Source organism: Haliaeetus albicilla, chromosome 28 (genome assembly GCF_947461875.1).
Source record: "Haliaeetus albicilla chromosome 28, bHalAlb1.1, whole genome shotgun sequence".
Taxonomy (NCBI): Eukaryota; Metazoa; Chordata; class Aves; order Accipitriformes; family Accipitridae; genus Haliaeetus; species Haliaeetus albicilla.
Genome location: NC_091510.1, coordinates 9944698 through 9964714, shown reverse-complemented (window position 1 = coordinate 9964714; position 20017 = coordinate 9944698). Strand labels below are relative to the sequence as shown.

At 37.9% G+C, this 20017-nt stretch overlaps 2 protein-coding genes across 6 annotated transcripts in view; both read left to right on the top strand.

Moving 5' to 3' along the window:
- MYF5 (myogenic factor 5) overlaps positions 1-20017 on the top strand; it is a 279874-nt gene that overhangs the window by 179839 nt on the left and 80018 nt on the right. The gene's annotated exons all lie outside the window — the stretch shown is intronic.
- ACSS3 (acyl-CoA synthetase short chain family member 3) overlaps positions 1-20017 on the top strand; it is a 91178-nt gene that overhangs the window by 57063 nt on the left and 14098 nt on the right. For all 5 annotated transcript variants that reach the window (XM_069773314.1, XM_069773315.1, XM_069773317.1 and 2 more), the window contains 2 exons: positions 12450-12545; positions 16206-16269. In XM_069773314.1, coding sequence (XP_069629415.1) covers positions 12450-12545; positions 16206-16269 — 160 coding nt within the window. The remainder of the gene's footprint in view (positions 1-12449; positions 12546-16205; positions 16270-20017) is intronic.

Genomic DNA, 20017 nt, shown 5'->3' with positions numbered 1-20017 from the left:
ATTCCTTTAATATGGTGACATTTTCAGACCAAGAGGCAGCAGGAAAGGTAAACTAAACAAAGGGTGGCTGTTTAATTTGTAGCAAAAGAGTCAATTCTTGGAATTTTTTTTTTTTTGAGTGCCAGAAATTCAGTTCTGGAGTTATAGAGCCCAAGAATACAGAGCTGAGATGAAACAAATTTCTCCCAAAGTCCAGGCTACTGGTTAGGTTATCAGGTGGTGCCTCAGTGTAGGTGCAGTTCATGCTTTTTGAAGATGTGTGTATCCTGTCAAGACTAGGATCATATTTTTTTAGTGGAAGCTCATATCCTGCAGAACAGTTCTACAAAAGTGGGAATTACTCTGCAGTAACTTCTGCAGCTCTGCAGCCCTGAGTTACAGAGTCCTCTGAGCATAATTTTGTGGATAACTGAACTTAAAACAAGTATTCATGTAGAGGAAGAGGAGAAAAGTGGTCATTTATTCTGTCTCTACCTGGGGGCTTGCATTCTGTCCTTTAAGGGTATGAACATAAAGATTGTTTCAGCCATTGTTTGCTGCTTAGTAATCAGACTTGTGCAGATGTGGACTGCGTGTCATTAGTTACAGTAGCTCGTCATTCCTTCAGTGTCATGTTAGGACACCCAGTTCAAACAGGTTTTTGGTTGTCCATCTTGGAGGAGAGAGAGGAGGACATTTTTTTAGGGGCCACGGGCATTGCCAAGGCAGAGACTGACCTTTTGGTAGTGTGTGGCTGTCTCATTCTGTACAGTGGCCTTTACCATGAGCTTCAGAGAAAGGAAAAAAGAACAGAACTTTAATGTATTTTTTATTTGTCTGTTTGGTCAACCTGTGTCAAAATCAAGGAGCTCTTTCCTAACTCCTCCTGATGATTGGCTTTTCTTGAGGTTGGAGCATTGTTAGTTCTTGCAATTTTTATCTTATGATAATTTAACATAACTGAAAGGAGTGACATGGATTTAAATTAGGAATTGACAGTCTTGTGCTTCTAATGAACCAAGTAATTGGGGCTAAATAGCTTTGGGAGAGCCAACCAGCCTCTTAAATCTGTGAAGAGCAGTTGTCCCTCTCTGTCCCAGTATTCCAGTCATGTTACCACTCAGATGTGGAAGAAGGCGGGGGGGGAACCTGCCCCTCCTCAGCATGGGACATGGGAGCCCTGTCTGTGCCTACATCCCAGGAGCGTGCTGTAATTGCAGAGACAAAATTTCCTCAGCCTCACTCTCCTTCCACCCCACCTTATTTTTTGTTGAAGGGGTTTTGTTATGATATGAACTATATTGGCAGTCACATAGAGCATTAGAATTACAGAAGTATCTTAAATGAGCCTTTATTTGTAAAGGTGGAAAAATTGCTTACTTGTGAAAACATTACCTTGGACCATCCTGTTTCCAGGCAGGTAGAGAAGAGAGTTAAGCGATGAAGACTGCCAGTGCTCAGAACCGGGCATTTTATTGGTATAATCCTTGTTAATCTATGGTAAAATATTGAATCTCTGTTCATGCTAACACAGTTTAGCATCTCCCCCATATATGATTCGTGACATGCCTTAGTAAAATGGCTGATGTTGCTTCCCTGATTGTGTTGCCTTCTGTAGTGTTTCAGTCTTACAGTCATCTATACTCACCTTTCCAGTCTTGAATTTTCATGAGTTTTCTCTGTGGAATCCATATGACAAGCATTCTCCTTCAGAAATTTAGGCTGTATTTGCTTAGCTAGGAAGTATTTTTTACAGAAATGTCTTGTTTATTACTATGTACTGCTTATGTGTGTGTTGGACATGAAAGAATGTATGTCTGGATTATATACATGTTCTCCAAGGTGTTTTTACTTTGAATGAATCATTACAGCTGCATAGGTTTATTGTGGTCTTCAGTGCTGTTCACCGTCTCCCTCATTTCATGAAGTGTGTTTTCTCCTCCCAAAATGTTCCTCTTTTGAGGGTTATTTCAGATGTGCATTTCACATGGCATTCAGTTCTCCCATGCATTTTGGGAAATGCACCATGTTGCAAAGATGATACTGCATCAGAGGTGTTGTGGCTTGACAAAAAGATGGATCCCTTTTGCTTTTATTTATGGAATTGATTACAGTTTGGGCATGGTTAAGTCAGTAAGCACACTAGGTCCTTCTGGTAAAAAAAAGGATGCACCTCTGTTCTTTTCTCCTTCTTGGGAAGGTTCTCTTTGCCTCCTGGCTATACTCTTTTCTTCCCACTGGTCAGCACCTCTTGTCTTGATACAAATTCAGTATCAGCTGTGCCATTACCACTCTGTCTCATTTGCACTGACATTTTCTAACTTAGAATTGATAGAAAGTGTGTATTAAGCTTCTCTGTTCCCATTTGACTTCAGTTTCTCAGTGCTTATTAATCTTAATCTTTTCTGATTGTCTTTCCACATGCAGCCAGGGACATGCATTAATATGAATGAAGTATTATAAATGTTTTCCTCCTTTTTAGAATTTCACTGATGTGGTTTAGATGACTGAAAAAAAAACCCCCAAAAACTGTAAAGCAGCCTGAAGCTACGCAGCTTAGCCATGAACAATGTTTAGTATGCACTGAATAGGCAAATGAAGAAGAGGGGACACTTTTAGGAGTGGATATGCTAAATAAGAATAATGCAGTCTCATCTGCCTGAAGTAGCCAAGCTGTGACAGCACCTCCAGTATGTATATGTGTGAAGATGTTACAGGTTGCTGATCTCATTCTTGTCACATGGCAACTGCTTTTTCTGTTGCTCAGAGAATAAAGTCCTTATTAGTGTAGAGTAGATGAATTTCCTGATGATTTAAGAACAGGAAAGCTAGTAGTAAGCTGCATGGATCTAGTGCATGGAAGGAACGGTCCTTTGCAGGATCTAAGGCTGCCCAGTGAAGGTAGAAAGAGAAAGAACAGGAGTTTCTAAGATGTTAGACTCTGATACAGGAAAAAATATTGAAATTGCATAGTAGTAATTTTATCTGTCTTTTCCATCTTGGCAGTATTACTATGCATACAATATATTAAGATTCCCCAGAATGATTAAACAGTAAATGGTTAGCACTGAGATGTGTAATTACTTTTTATAATTTCCATTTATCTCTTAGCATTTCTTCCTGTATCAGTTATGATGTTACAGTACGAGGAAAATAAAAATGTGAAATTCAGCTTTAGTCTGAAAATATATTATAATTCAGTGCATTGCCCAACTTAACGCATCTTTAAACATGCCATCTGACATCTTCAAAATATGACCAAAAAGCTTTCTATTCTCCTCTGATTATCTTGGCTGTCATTTTGCGATAGGCAACTTACAAGATGTATTTTATAAATTACCGTTTGGAGGCAAAAGGGCCTGATGTACTTACAAAATGAATGTATAAACTTCTGGTGCTTTATGACTAGCTTGCCGGTTCATGATAACTGAACTTATTTCCTTCTTTGGTTGTAATACTTGTCATGGCCCACCAACCTTTAACTAAGCTCGTTAGAGCTTCTTTACATTACATTTTGTACATTTATTCTGGAGATTTTATTTGGATGTGCTTTGAAATCTTCAGAGGCCTTATGTATATGTATGATAGCACAAACAGCACAGTTTGTAAATATGGTCTGTGTTTGGATAGGACTGTGAAGGCAAGCCTTGAGGGAATTTTAATGGTTTTGGGGGTTTATTTTGTTTTCAAATGATTGGATTGAATATAGCAATGGAACGGTTATACAAGAAGTATTTGGCCTTCACAAGTGTAATATGTATTCATGGTAATAGAAGCATTATGACTACAAGTGCTTTGAAGCATTTAGAAAATATTAAAGAATTGCTGATTTCTCTTCTGATGTTAAATTCTAAGAATACACATGGAAACTCCGCTACTTTCAGAAAATATAGTCCTTTATAAACAAAATGGATTTTATTTTGAGAAACAGGCTTCAGATTTTCAAATACCTTTAGCTTATTTTGTGATTTTTTTTTTCCTGTGCTTCTGTACATTCACAAGAAATGAGGGAAACACTCTGCTTCTGGCTAGCTGTACACAGCTGTTGTTATACATGTATTAATATGGCTCCACAGCCAGGTTAATACTAACATCATAATTCCTAGATTGTGCAAACAAGCTTGAAACTGTCATTCTCAGTGCTGTATATGTGCATAATAATATGGGAATGCTTGCCCATTTATTTAAATGTGAATATACTTCAATTAGTGCAGCACTGAATCTAATGCAGTATTTCCTTTTAACGATTGGAAATAGCGTCCCAGCTGAGGTGGGAGGCATTCATCAATATCACTGCAGGATAGGATCTGATATAAAGTTAAACTAATAGAGTAACTACACAGATGAGCTTTCAGAAAGCTATTTGTCACTGAAACTTGGTTTCAGAAAAATGGCCTTGCTTATGAAAGCACTTAAATGTGTACCTGTGTTGCATTTGACATTAAAATGTAAAGTGATATCCTAAACTGTGAATTAAGACTAAATGGACAAATTGATTGTGGGGGAGGAAATACTTGTGATATTATTCCTGTTTTAAATGAAACATACTGAGATAAATAGCTCAGCAGTGGCAGTGTGTAACTGGGTGTGTGATTTGTGAACGGTCTAAGCTTATGTCAGTGCAAACCACCAGTGAAAGAGCGAGTGGAGCTTCCCTCCTTCAGCTCTGGCACTGCCTTTGTACCCGTCCTACCATGCGTGTGGCCACATGGCAAGCAGAATCAGAGCACTGATTTAGGCAAAAACTAACCTGGCTGAAAGAAAGAATAATATGTTTTGTTGTTTTTTTTTTTTAAACCTGAATCAGTTCAATCCAATTCCATGTAAAAATGGAGGAAAAAGGAAGATGGGAATATACAGCCAAGGCGTAGAAGGATAATGAGACCACACTTTTTTTTTTATCTTCACTGATGTGCATTTAACTTAGCTCAAGTCAACTGTGCAGTGTCCAGTTGTGCATTTTAATTACAAAATCATCCTTCTTCATATAATGGATAATGAAAATGAATATGACTGTCACATTATTGTCCCTTTTAGCTACTGTCTGTGCTGTCTTTCAGACAATAACCACTTTCTGTGGTGTCTGTAGTGTATGGCCCTGTTAATTGAGCACCCTTGGTGCTACCGTACAATAAAGAATATAGAGAATAAGGAGAACTTCAAGTGGAAGTGAATACTGAACAGCAAGTAGTCATAACCAGAGAAAAAGCAAATTTTTGTGCAATGCACTGGTCCTATTGTACAAATACAGCTGTACTCGAGAGTCTGTTTAATTAACAGATCCTTCTGGTTTCCTTAGTCACCCTTTAAAAAATGAATTGCTTCTCCTTTTTATATCTCTTTTCCATGTTTTCTGAGTGAAGTTTCTACATTATAGTTTCAGAGTAGAGAAAATTAAGCAGTTAAGCAGAGGTTTTTTAAGGCTCTGTATACAATTTAACCAAGTGAGACGGGGCAAATTTAATTTCACTTGAATGTGAAGAATAGGAGAAAAACACTGTTGTTTTTCCATGAGGCTTACAGTTAACTTGTAGAGGTTTTACACTGTTTTGTAGAGTACTAGTGGGGTCAATGAACATGTTTTGCAGCCATCCCACCTCAAGGTAGCAAATTGTTCTGATCTTCTGCCAAATGAATGTAATCTAAATTGTAAGCAGCCTGATGGACAAGGTCATGCTGTCATGCTTTAGATGTGATAGTCTCTCTAAATAATATTTGAGGAAGAAAGTCTTAACTGAAATTCTTTCCAGTTGGTTTACTGCATATTCTTTACCCTAGCCTTACTGAAGTTTGTAAGGAGTTGAAAAACTCCTTGTAAGACAAGTATGAAAATCTTTATTACAAATCACTCAACTTGCATACCCCACCTAAAATTTGATACTTCTTGGGGGTTTCACTAGGATAGACCCCTGCTACTCACTTACCATATTTTGGCATTCTGTATGCACCTGGTGTTTATTGTGTTGATGCTGCATGTGCTTAATTCACAAGGGGAATAGGTTAAGAATGCAGTCAGATGGAGGAAAAATAAATAATTACCATCACTGTTCAAGAATTTTTCTGCTGCATCTGTCATACTCCTCAGAAATAAGGGGTGAAATGAAATGCCAAATGATGCGTGAAAGAGTTTTTGAAGTTTCACTATTAGGCAGCAAAGCCTTTCACAGTTTAGGATGACAGATTGTCTTTAATCTAACCTAATTGTACATAATGTGTGAATTGGATTTAATTTCAGACTTGCTTTCTGGCAGTTGGTAAAACTGAATCAGGGAATCCTTAAGAATTTAGAGTTCTCCAGATTTTTCAGTCATTTTGTCTCCTTGTGGCTCCTCTCACTTTTCTGTTATAATTTGCTGCAGTACCCTGCTAAATATATTAGAAGATGAGAATTTCAGTAAATATAAGCTCTGTCATTAAATTTTACTTCATTTGATGACAGGCTTAAGCAAAATGAAGAAGAAATTAGTAAAATGGATGGGGAAGCTCATGATATAATTATCATAGATCTGAACAGTAATTTTCACTAGCCTTTACCCTTAGAAGGTGGTAAAAATCATGGCATATCAACATATACTAACAATGTGGGTGCAGCTATACTGTGGACTTTTGTGGCAGTCTGCAAGCTGACAGCCCAGCATCACCCATCACATTGCGTTGGGATTATCCAACCTGTTCTCCTCTGCTCTTTAGTGTCCTGGGTTAATAGTGGCCAGGTGTCATCTCCTTGTTTTAGTGTTGATGGACAATTAGCATCAGACTGTTTGTAGTTAAATACTCAGCACTAGCCAGGTGTAGTTGGTCTTTCTACACATTAATACTTCATCATGTCTCATGCACCAACCTGGAGCTGAGCAGAGAACATAGATCTCTTCCAGGGAAGAGATGAAGAAAACTTCACGGCAGAATTATACAGTGGACATTTTTGAGTCCTTGCTGAAGTCATGGCTGAGCTGTACTGTACAATTATGTGAAACTATCTTCCAACACCAGTAGCATAAGACTAAAGTGGTGCTTGAGCTACTAGCCTGCAGCATGGCTATCTAGACAAAATTTGTCAGGGTTAACAGTGCTAAATTACAAGTTGTGAGTGAGGCCACCTACTGCTAGTGCAGTCAGAGACTTAGAAACTTGCTTGGGTTTTAGCGATGAAGAACTGACTGGGAAACTGGCTTCCTTGCTCTGCACAGTCATATGCTGTATGAATATTTGATGATCTGGCCCCTGAATCTTCAGGACACTCCCAGTACATATTATTTGTGTGATGTGTTAGATTTGGTTTTATTATAAGGAAGCAGTATGGTATGCTGTGATGCAGATTTTGAGTGCTATAATTCATCTGGTACTGTGGTTTTTTTTGTTCCTGGATGCCCAGTAGTTGTTGCCATACTAGAAAACATGTTGCTGTTACTTTATTGAAGTTTTTATTCCACCCTTTCTGGCATAATTAAATAACCACTGTGTGGAGGGAGCATGTGTAGGGAGTCTCTTCAGAGCTTCATTCTTGCTATGTGGATGGATTTGTAATCAGTTGCTGCCTAAGCTTTCTCCCTTCCATAGACCCTCTTCTCCATTTTGTCAGTGCTGTCTTGTGCTGTAGTAATGCCTTTAATTCCCCTCAACCAAAATGACAGCTTTGCCAGGAAAATGGCTCAAAACAGCACTGCCACGGTGAGAATTTAGTGTATTATATTTATTGCATTCATTATTGTGTTAACATAGAAAATTGCTCTTTTTTCTAGTGCTACATAACAACTTCCCACCTCTTTAGTATGCTTTGTGTCTATCCATTGCATCCTAAGAAATTCAAAGCAGACAGCCTTACATTACTCACTTAGTGCAGCCCAAACTCAAATATTAATGTCAGAATGCAGCGTATTTTCCCTAAGTACTTCCTACCAGAAAATAGAGTATTTCAGCAGTGTGACAGTCTATTATGTTGAGGAACATGAGACACTGTCTAGAAATTATAATGTATCAGGAATGTAAGTGGTACAGGGCATCTTTAAAGTCGTGAGTTATTTCAAAACTGTTTATTTTGATTGAACTTGACTGTTGACTGTGAATGAGCAAGGCAATTTTGAGCACAGAACTTACTAGCTGTTGCTCTGCATCTTTTGGCAGAGCACAGCTTCTGCAAGTCAGGCAGACGGGTAGGTGGAAGCTTCCTGATGAATAAAGTCAGGCGTAGCCTTACAGACTCTCCTTGCTACTCAGAAGAGTGCACTTTTTCCTTCTGCATCAGCAGCACCTTCTCTGGCATAAGAATTGCTTCCAGAGGTGCAAATGCAACAAAAATGCCTGTATTGGACTATTTATTAACTGTCCAATATAGCTCAATAATATTGAAATATGGCTAAAATAATGTCTTTCACTTGCATGTAGAGTGGGACAAAACAAAGAAGGCCACATCTTTGAATTTCGAGGGCTATTTCTTTACATCAGTCCTTCTCCTGAAAGTAAAAGTGTAAGGAGGGGCTTGGGACACTTTAACAGCTATGATTTTAAGATGATCTCTCACTAACTCTCTCTTCCAAGTCTCAGTGAGATGTTTTTCACTATTCTCAGAGGTATATGTATTCATTCCATTATAACTCAGAGCAGATGTTGAAAGTAGTTGCCAGACTAGTTGTGAAACATTGCTCTTCGGGTGTAAAACATTGCTCTTCTAAATAGCTGTTTCATTGTCACGTTATAAGGTGTAATGCAAAAAGGAAATTGGTTTTATGATCCAGTTGTCCCTGAAAAGCCTTACACAGCTGGAGGGCGAGCTAACTGGCTAGCGTAGTGAGTGGAAGGTTAGTGCCTAAACATTTGCAGAAGGGACTGACTGGAAGACAGATCTACTGTTCTGTTCCTTACCTTAAAAATATGCAAGTCCCTAAAGACTTCAGCATTGGGAATCTTTTGAGATGCTGTGTATTCATTTCAGAGAATCTGCAACGATAAACAAGTGAGGGTCAGGTAAGGGATGTGTGTTTGTGGATTCAGAAACCTGATGTAAGGTGTAGGTGGAATACAATGTTCATTTGACAAGCTTTATCCTTCTTCAAACTGTTGCTGTTTTAACTTTCAGACCTGTGTCTTGTGACCTGCCTATAGGTCCTGACTTGAATTGTAAAGCAACCAACCTTAATTCAAACCAAAGACTCTTAAGCAACTTTACTTACTGGAAATATATAAAAGGGCCACACAGTACTTGTATTACACATAATTGGTAAGGAAAATTTCTCATCAGTACTTATTTTTCTGTGTTCTTCTGGTCAGTGATGACTTCTTGTCAGCAGGATTTTTTAATTGAATTCCACTTCCAAGTCAGACTGTTTTTTTCTTTGATAAAAAATGCTGTCCTAGAAAGGGGTTGCTGTTTTCTGATAGGTTTGGGAAATTGATATTTCAATCCAGCATCTTGTTTGGAAGATATGCATTAATTTCCCAAGAAATGTACAGCACAAAGATTCATGCTATCATTTGACAGTACTCCTTTGTGCTTCTACATTGTAAGGGAATCTTTAGCATTCAGGAACTGTTAATCTAACACAAAGAGCAGATGCTTTTGGGATTCCCTGTCTGAATTAATATCTGGTCTAAGCACCAAACCCCCATTTTTTTTCATGTATTTAAAAAGTCTTACTGTCCCATGGGAACTGAATGTACAGCTTAGAGATTAGAGCACTGGATAAATATGAAAATGATATATCCACTGGTAACTGAAAAGACAACAGAAGAAAAAGCAGCAATTCTAAAGACCTATTTGCAAAGTTTTAGAACTTGTGATTCTTGTTTAGAATAAGTGGACTTTCACTCAGTTTTATTTGCTGTTGGCTGAAAAGCAGGGATAAATACAGACTAATTAGTATGATGAAGTTTCCTTTCCAGTTTATATTGTTTTCATTAGCAATGTATCAGAGAGTCAAGCAAATCCAAACGAATTTTCAGAAATTTCAGATTCTCCCTCTTCCCTCAGGGTTTTTTGATTGAGAGCTCTTGATTAGAAATGTTTGTCAATTCCCAGTTCATGCAAATCTTACTGGTACATCAGGTTAACACTGATGCTGTGTTCCCTACCTCTCGGTAGCAAACCCAGTTACTATGTTTGGGCGATAGGAGAATACCCTTCTTACCTGATCTGTTACAGCATGGTTTTTAGCTCTTGCCATGCAATACGTAAAGCAAGATATAATTCCGTGATGCTACTTCTTTTCTTCCTAACACAGTCAGAAAAGAAACTGTCCCTTCCACTGTCTTTTCCAATTCACTGTTCTCTAAGAAAAATACCATTTTTCATTCTGTTCTGAGGAAAAGAGGAAGAAAGTCTTCAGTGTAGGTACTGTGCAGAAAATGAGGCTCCTGAACTGTTGAATAAGTTGTGGGTTTCTCTTCCTGCAACTTTCAGTGTGATCATGGATGGAGTATGTTAGATCATTTTGATATTGTGTCACCACAGTAATTGTAGCTCGGGTGTTCTACTTGTTGGAAGAAAAGATCAGGATTCACGATTATGTGGGGAATGTGCATTATGTAGAAGAGGGAACAGGGAAAGTTGGGGAAACAGCTAAGCAAAATTTTTAGCCTGTCTGTATTAGCATTGAGGGTTGATAATTCTCATTCTGTGTCCCACAGCTGGAGTTAGGCCCTAGCTTAACTATGCTATGTTAATGCTAATTTTCAGCGGCTTACTAACACCTAACATAAACCCATCACAAGTTTCTGTGATTTTGTTCTTGTTCTTGCTTCTTTTACCACTTGAGTAGTCATTTAACAACTTCTGAGGTGGCAGTTGAATGCTAAGGAAGCTGAGAAAATTCACAGCAAAAACAACTGTAATTTCCTAATGCAAGAGAACTAAAAATAGTTTTGACCGTACTGATCAAATATAAATACAGAGTTGAAGACAAACCTGCTTTGTTGTGCTGACACTTGAGGGTGGCGTGGACTATGAATCCCAGCCCAAGTGACCTGAGACTCGGGACATCTCCAGAATGCCATCTCCAGAATAAGGCCATGTTTTTAAAGTAATAGTCTCATACTGTGTTTCTACTAATATTTACAACCACCTACACTTTGTTCTATGTGGCTCAGAGTTACAACAGCATTTAAAAGTAACTTCTATGGATTTTTTTCTTAGAGGGAAAGAGAGAAGAGCAACTTGTCTTTTTTTCAAACTTAGGCTCTGTGTTATATGACTTGATAGTTTTTATTCTTCTTCTACAATAACAACTCTTGTAGTATAAAAATGTTATGTGAAATTGAGCTTGCTTAAGAGAAAGAGGAAAGTGAAATGGGAGGAATTTTTAGCTGCCTAACTAGGGGATAATTAGGAAGGCATAGGCATTCCAGGAGATATTTGTGCTGTCTCATTTGGAAGCTCCAAACAAGGTATTTTATGCTGGCGCTTCAGCGGGATTCCAGACCTGCCTTCCATGGGCTCCGTGCAGGAGCACAGGCACACAGTGCCAGTGTTCAGTTTGTCTGTTGCAGTTAGGTGAATGAATATCTTCGTAAGATTAAAAAACCAAGAGATGTTTGTCTCCTCACATCTCCCCCCCCCCCCCCCCCGACCCCCCCCAACGCACTCCAAAATGCTGTGGTTAGTAAAACTTTAATGTTTGTGGGTAGAAGAGGAGAAAACATCTGGATTATTATCACAAAACCTTGCAGCAGTTTGAATCCCATTCCTTAGGTTGTTCTTTTTGAGTTTATTTTGGCAACACTGAAAATGTAGGTCTGACTTTTCTACCCTGTTTCTTTTTGAGCCTTTTGTTACCTGAAATAGTTCCCACCAAGAAATACTACTGAGATCTCCAGGACTATAAAAGAGCTATTCCTGCCTTCATTATTTACAGTAAATTTTGTTAGGCACTACCTCTTCTCTGATCTTTGTGACCAATATTGTCATGGAGAAAATTTGGCATTTATTCACCTTCCAAACCTCTGAATGTGTAGCTCCAGAATAGAACAACAGATGCTTTGGTATTGCTTTACAGCAGTAAGACAATCAACCAAGAATGGATTGATGTTTTTTTCTGGATTTCATTCTTCCCAAGGATATTGACTCAGGAAATAACCCTTGAAGTACATCTGCCCTGCACAGTATTTCTGTCATGGCTTTGCTGTAGGCAGTTTCTTAATGGCAAGGTATGACCTTATACCTTTAGCAGAATAAACTGCAGGTGTAATACAGAGAGTGTTTATTTCTGTCTGTCTTCTATGGAATGGAAAAAATTCCCTTTTGAAGAATGCAGATTTCTGTAGTGAACTGACATTCATTAGATAATACATAAGAGCTCCTGAATTCTAAATCTTCCATTGCTTGTCTGGGATTATTTTATTTTATTTTATTTTATTTTATTTTATTTTATTTTATTTTATTTTATTTTGATGTGCGGAACTAGAGGTAGAACTTTGAACCAATAAATACTAAATGACACTAAGAACAACCTTAACTGACAATATTTGTGTTCTCTTAACAGAATCTGGTTCTGCAATTACTGCTTCCTGTATTGGTTTGGGGAACTCTACAACACCTCCACCTGGACAGGCAGGAAAACCAGTGCCAGGATACAATGGTAAGACTGTGCTAAACATGATACTAGGAAAGGATATTGCTTATATTCCAGAGTTAAGTGCTCTTTAATTTTCATACCTCATAGAGAATGCAAATTACAGTCTTATTAACACATTTTCCTCTTTCCTGTAACAGGAAGCTCTGCTTTTTTGTGTTGTGGAATGTGATTGTGACTAAGAAATTCAGAGTTACATTTAAGAAAATTGATCAGCTACTCATACCTTTCTTATAAGAAAGGGCTAGCACATATTTCTACACTGGATATAAAAAAGATAGATATGAAAAAAATACTGTGCTTTAAGGCTTTTTTTATAATTGCACTGTTTTAAATGACCAGTAATAAAATTTGTATTGGCAAATCAGGAAGAAAAACATTAGTAATAACTATCAGCAAAAAAGGGAATGTTAACTAGACAAATAATTGCTGTAACTTACACTTTGAGTGTTCTGTTATACCTGTGTTTTCAATTTTCAGAGGCTAAATAGTTTTGGTTTGGGAGGTGTACATCAAATAATTATGTCTCAGAGATACACTGATTAGATTGATTAGATTTTTTTTGGCCCCACAATTTTATATGAGAAGTATTCTGAAATACATAAAGCAAATTCTTACTGAGGTCTGTGTCTTCCACAAATACATCATAGTGAGCTAACAAGCAGGTTGGCAAGGATATAAATCTTCTATTTGGACTCATCTCACACTTTCTTGAAGAAAATCAGTCGGGTTTCTGCCTTTTTGTACAGGTATAGGGGCTCATATTTGAGAGAGTTGTTAAGCACATTATCTTTCAGTACTTGTGGAGCATTTTTACTTCCAGCTGGGAGAAATGATAGGCTATGGACCAACATTAAAAGGATGAGAGCTCATTGTCTGGAAGGTATTTACATGCAAAGGGTGCAGCCACAGGATTAAGAATGCAAAAATATTTTCATACCTGGGAAACCTGATTTTAATACAGTTTTCAAGAATTACTTGAAGTCCGAAAAATAATTACATTAAACATCAAACCATCTTCAGGAAAAGTTGTTACATCACTTGGCAGAAAGAGCTAAGCTGTTTTTTTTTCTAATTACATACAAGCGGAAGTGAACATTAAAGAAAAGAAACTTTTTCAGCAGCTCTGGGTTTTGGCGTTTACAGTTATGGCATGAAGACAAGCAGTAGCTTAAAAACAACATTAAAACAAAGCTGCGAAGTTTGTCCAGAGTTGTAATAAATAGGGAAGAGTGGAAGAATGTAACTGCATCACATGTGCTATCAGATGATAGTCAGGCCTAGAAAAAAGTATGAATAGGAAAATTATTAAAATTTCCTACGAATTTTTTGGAACATTGGGCCTAGTGTAAGTAAAGAATTTCGTCAGATAGAATGAAGGAAATGTCTTTAGCATGCCTTAAAAGGGAAACATACAATGAGCACTAAAATTCACTAACAACTTATGAAAGAACTTTACTTCTCTCAGTCTTTGGTTTGAGGCCAATTATGTCCTGTAATGCAGCCAGTCATAAAATAGTGGATCTTGAAATTACCCTGTACTGGCAGCTGTCTTGCTGTCACTCACTTCTGTGTTGATGTTGTTTTACTGCTATTACTATATTAATTAGAAGAGATCCTTATGCCATTTAGAAGATAGATTCTGTATTTTTAGATGATACATGCAACTGTTAATGGTTTCGGACATTGCTAAAGTTATGTTGTATTTATGCTGTGCTATAAATAGAAAGTTTCAAAATCTACTTTTTTTTTTTTCCTAAACACAGCCAAATTCTTTCCTGTCACAGTATTGCTAAAATAAACTGATTTCTTTGCTGATTTTTTAGAATATAAAGAATAAAAGCAGTATTTAGCTATGATATCAAAGTGCAGTGGCACAAATTGCATTTAAAAGTGAACCAAGATACCATATTAATTTCTAGCTCTGTTGCCTCAAATCAGACATTATATTGTGCTTTCCCTTTGATCTACTTTGAACCCTTTCCAGCTAATTTCATTGCACTGTTTTCAAACTGAAACAAGTCCCACATTTTGAAGAATTAAGTCAGTTCTTCAGTAATCCAGGAGTGAGCAGTATAGTACATTTTTGTACATTGAAATACACTGCTTGCAAGGAGGACAATGAATGCTGGAGTTGCTACCTTGATAATAGTTACAATAAACTGATTAGATTTGACTTTAGCATAATAAAAATAGGAAAAAATAGGAGAGAAAGCATTGAAAGCTACTTGTGAGTGGGTCTTTTTCATTGTGTGTTCTGAGCCTAAATTCTCTAAATCTAACAATATTATGTTCTTATGCATGTTCTTATACCATCTAAAATGTATAAGTAAAAAAAAAAGTGTTTACAGATTATAAATGGGTTTTATTTATGCTATTCTTGCTGTTTTTCATAAGTTTATTCTGTGTGTCCATTCATCCTTTTGATTTCCTATCCCAGTTACTCCTTCCAAGTCACTGATTTGTAAAACTGGCCTTGCGTACTTGCTTGTGTCTATGTGCTGAGCCATTGCTTTCAGCAGGCTCTTCAGTTACTTAAAAATTACCATCTTTTTTGAAGGAGTGGCTTCAGCCAGAAAGAGTAAATTAGTCGTTGGCATTCTTTGGACAGATAGGGTATATTACTCATAAGAGTGTTAGCAGGGTTTTAATCAGAAGTCTGTCATCCTTTTTCCCCATTTCCTCTGGAACCTTTTAATACAGAATGTAAGATTATTTGTAGTACTTTAGATCGAGCTGAACATTGCTTTCTTTGCTTGGGCAGGCTTCAAAAACCATGTTTTTAAATCCTTGTCAGCCCAGTCTGTCAAAACCTTCCCTCCCTGTTTTTCCATGGTTTAGTCATTTGACTTTGTTTAATTCCATGTATCACAAGCCAAGCTGATACCTGCCATTCCTTCCTTATGCCCACACCTTCAGGTAGAATGGGTGGTTGTAGTAGATTTCCCAGGTGACTGCATGGAAGAGGCTATTGCAGGTGTTTTTCCTCAGAAACCTCAGTACCAGGATATGATGCTTTCAGTGAAGGCGATGGGCCAGTGTCATCCAGGGAAGAGGCTTCTGTTGGGAGGTCTGGATTCTTCGCTGTCCTCTAGCATTACCTGCGCTGCGGCTTTGGGTGGTTCACGAGTTACTTTACCTCTTTGTGCTAGAGGAGAATAAGCCTTGTCAGCGGGGGAGCATTATTCTGGGTATCCTGAGAACCTTTGAAAACCAGACACACTTACCTACTGCTAATAGTATTTCTCATGTTAACTGGCTTAGCCTCCAGTAATCTTAGTTGTTACTTCTACTCATGTTACCTGCACGCTTTTTCTTGGATTTGTCATGTATCTGAAGGGTCCTTTGCTATTTGGAAGTTTAGATTTTCCAGTATGAAGGTATCTTTTAATTTTCAGTTCTATGTTTTTCCCTTTTGGGACCTTGTGCTATTTCTGCTCCCAAAGCACGAGTATTATTCAAGACTTTTTATACTTAAGGCTGAATGTTAATTAGGTCATGAGATTATCCAGTTTGGCACTCCCAAATTACTTAATTCCTTTTGTTGCTTGGTGTATTGCCATTCTGAAGTGTGACATAAGTTGATATGCATGAAGAAAGACGCCGTCCTCCACCTGAAAATACACGACTTACCAGGAGTCCTCTTCCTGTATTACTTTTTTACAGTGATGATTCTGGATGAAAATAAGGAACCAGTGAAGGCGAAGACTTTGGGAAATATTGTGGTAAAGTAAGCAAACTAAGTATCTTACAGTTGAGAAGCTTCCTGCATGGGTTGATTGTCTTTTGACTGAAGTTTTTATATATATGTATTTTTATATATATATATATAAAACAATAATTGAAGTAATGAGGGTTGAAAAGCATGCCTGCCTCTGATATTGATACCAAACTGCCAGAACTTTTTACGTCCATTAATGTTGAAAAATTGCAGATGAACTTGTGTGAGTGAATGAGTGTGGATTGCTGGGGTTTTTTTTCCTTAGACTACAGCAAAGTTTACCATTTTCTTAATTACCAGCCTGTCGGCACAGGATGAAGCCTTCCAGTTGTGATGTATGAGCAAGATATTGAATCATTCTCTTCGCTATTTTATCTTTCAGTTTAGTGAAATAGTACAGCAGTGCAGATTGACGTGCTTTGGTTTACAGGTGTGATGCTGCCTCCTCTTTCACTATCTCCTAATCCCAATTGATGCACATTCTTAGAGGGAGAATGTATATTTTCTGTTCTCTGTAAAAACAGCAAGATGTCTCTGCATGTGCTTTGCATGAAACAGTGTTCAGTTGTGGTAGTACTTGGACAAAATACATACAGGAAAAGACTCCAGCAAAAAGAGAAATCAAAAAAAGCCCTGCTGTTCATCATGTAGGTGATTTTTAGTACCATTTACCAGACTCCTGTCAGATGAGTTCCATAAGCTTTAATATTCTTTTTGAAAGTACACCTTCCTTAGCACCTTGTCTCGGATAAAGGGGCCTCTGTTTAGATAACATTGTGAACATCAGTTACATTTCTAATATCTTACTTCTGCTGTCTCACTGTTGCCAGAACAAATCCTTACTTCTGTAGATCTCAACAGGCTACTGCTCCCCACAGCCCATGCCAGCTCTGGATTCTGGATGTTTCACAGGCTTCTAGGGAAATGACATTTTTTCTCAGACAGATACCTACTTTGTGTTTAACACGTTAGCTGTAGTCTTCTCTGTTTTCAGTTACAGAAAATACTTCAGCTCTGAACACTTCCTAACTGCCAGCAAATACAAGTCCCAAAAGAAATGCATTCATCCACTTCTTCGGTCATAAAATTTAGGGGAATTTGGGGAGTCTTCACTGCTTGCTTAGTTGAATGGAAGGAAATATGAAGATTAGCATTAACCTTCAGTGAACCGAAATTCTGTCAAAAGCCAAAGCATTGGGAGAGGTGTACCAATTCTGATGAGTTGTTGAAGAGAGAAGTTAGCCGAGGATTGAGGCAGTGGCCACGTGAGCTGGAGATGAGATGCGCGAGAGCGACAGGCACCGGCTGAAAATGCAGGCGGGCTGGCTGCAGAGCGCTTCCTTGGGAAGGTACAGAGGTTTTTTGCTCAGCTGTACTACTGATCGAATGTGACTAGACCCCCGTGGAGACTAAGACAGTCTCATGTTAAGTTATTGTACTGTGTGACACAAACGTTTGTTTTCAGGATGAGGTCTATACCCTGCCTAATTTTCAGCATCTTGGGCTAAGCCACCAGACACACAGGCATGTGTTTAAGTGCACACATGGTCTCCCCCGAAGCAGCAGACTCGTATTTAGACGTAGTTTTCCTGTGACATGTGTAAGATTGTGCATTCATTCCATTGCTTAGTATGAATAATTAAAATTGCTCCAGGCTTTAATAAGCTGTGGTTTGCAGTATCCATAATCCAGGTCACAGTGGAGGGCTATCTTTTGAAGCTCTCACCTCTGTAGTGCCTGATGCCATAATAAAACGTAAGTTTGTAATCAGTGGAGAGAGAGAAAGATACTTTGTAAGAAAATTGATCATAGCTGTCTTAGGTATTCAGCTAGGATGGAATAAATTGCCTACCTGTGCTCCTGTCTCTCCACTGACTGCAGGGGTGATATAGCTAGCTTAGGATAGATGCTTAGCATTATCTACCAAAAGCAAAATAAAATTAACTCCATCCTTAGCAACTCTGCCAAACAACCCGAATTACATCTACTAACAGGTAATGTTGGTAGATGTGTGCATACGTTTCTGAGTTGTCATTATCTTTAAGTGCCTGTCAGGAGTAGATATTGCCATATTAGAAGATCCTGTTTGGGCTTATTGTCAAACTCTTAAAGCCAGAATTTATTTTCCCTAATGTGGCCCCACGTTTAGGCATTTATCTTAAGGGATTACAAATGTGTTTATATATTGACTTTTGTTGTTGTTGTTGATGTTTGTTTTGTTTTGTTTTATCTTGACTTCTGCTGCAGTCAAATAAATTGATAGGGAAAAGGGGGGGATTTTGGGGTTTGGGTTTTACTTTTGGTTTTGTTGTTTTGGTTTTTTTTTTATTGGATCACTCAAGAAAGAATAATGGCACAGGGACACTATTATTTTATCATGTTCATATGTATTGTAATGTCCATTCTGAAATAGGGGGGAGAGCAGGGGGCGAAGAAATTAAATTGTATCATTAACATAGTTGATATGAAACCAAGTGTGAGGTAGGTTAACTATCACCCCTCTTTCTCTTCCAACCTTTTTTCTGACTTACTCTTTTGAGAAAATAGGCTCTCTTAAAATTCATTCTGCAGCTTAACCAAAAAAAACCAAACCCCAAAACCAAGGCAAAGGTATTGATCAGCTTTAGGAGGCCAATTGTGGATTTTTTAACACTTCCAAGGTTTCAATCTGTCAACTGTTAACAGAAGTTGGTTTTAGGATATTACGGTTTGCAGCATCTTAACATTTTGTTCCAGGTTTCCTGGTAAGTGACAACTTTCTGCAGTGTTCACTTGGTTTTTTTGGTCATAAAAATCTCTGTCCGTTAGGTTAAGGCATCACATATTTTTTTATCTTCTGCTTCATTCAGCTAAGCAGTTATTTAGCTGTAAACTTTTTTCATTTTTTGATTAGGGCTAGTTTTCATAAAGCCCTCCTGCAAAGAAGCCTTTCTGCTCTTCATCTCTTCAGTAGGCTTCTACAGGTACAGACCCCTTAAAAATAGCGGGGATCATCCTTGTTACTAGCAGTGTTTGTTGGTGACCCCAGGGACATATCCCCATGCAGCTGGAAGAAATGGGGGACTCAGGATAGTTTCAACTACTACTCTGTCATACACTCAGCAGCAAAATACAGTGTACCATTTTAGAAAAAAACCACAAGCATTTGCTTTATCTGCAGCATATGTGAGTTGAGAAATATTCCTCAGTATTTCTTGGATAGGAGAGTGGCCACACACTGCCTACAATACCAGCTGTGCAAAAGTGGTGTGATGCTGCTGCTCTTCATTATTTTTATCCCAGTCTAACTCCCTGTAAAGACTACTGGGGGCTGCTTGAGGCCTGTGGTGCTCATAAGTTTAGTATTTAAAATATGCTTGCAACAGAGTTTTAAACTTTAATTTTATCCTGCAGGAGTCAAATACTTTAGATAAGTAATTCTTACACCTATTTAGCCCATCTTTCTACCCCAAGTACGTTCTTTTCTTTACTCATCTACCAACTGATACCTGGGGTTTTTTTCATATAACCATCATCTGTGCCTTTTGGAAAGATTTTTGCTGACAGGAACTCTCATACAGGCTAATTTACCTAGACAACACAGTAAACTTTTTGACTTCACAAGTCTCTCAGGATAAAGTAATCAAATACAGTGTCACAACATTTATGATGAAAGGACAAGGGAAAACGAAGACGACTGCAGCTCGTGAGAGTATGCTTATATGAATTGTTTCTAAAGTTACATTTTTTTGAGCTAGAATCTTTGGACATGAAAGAT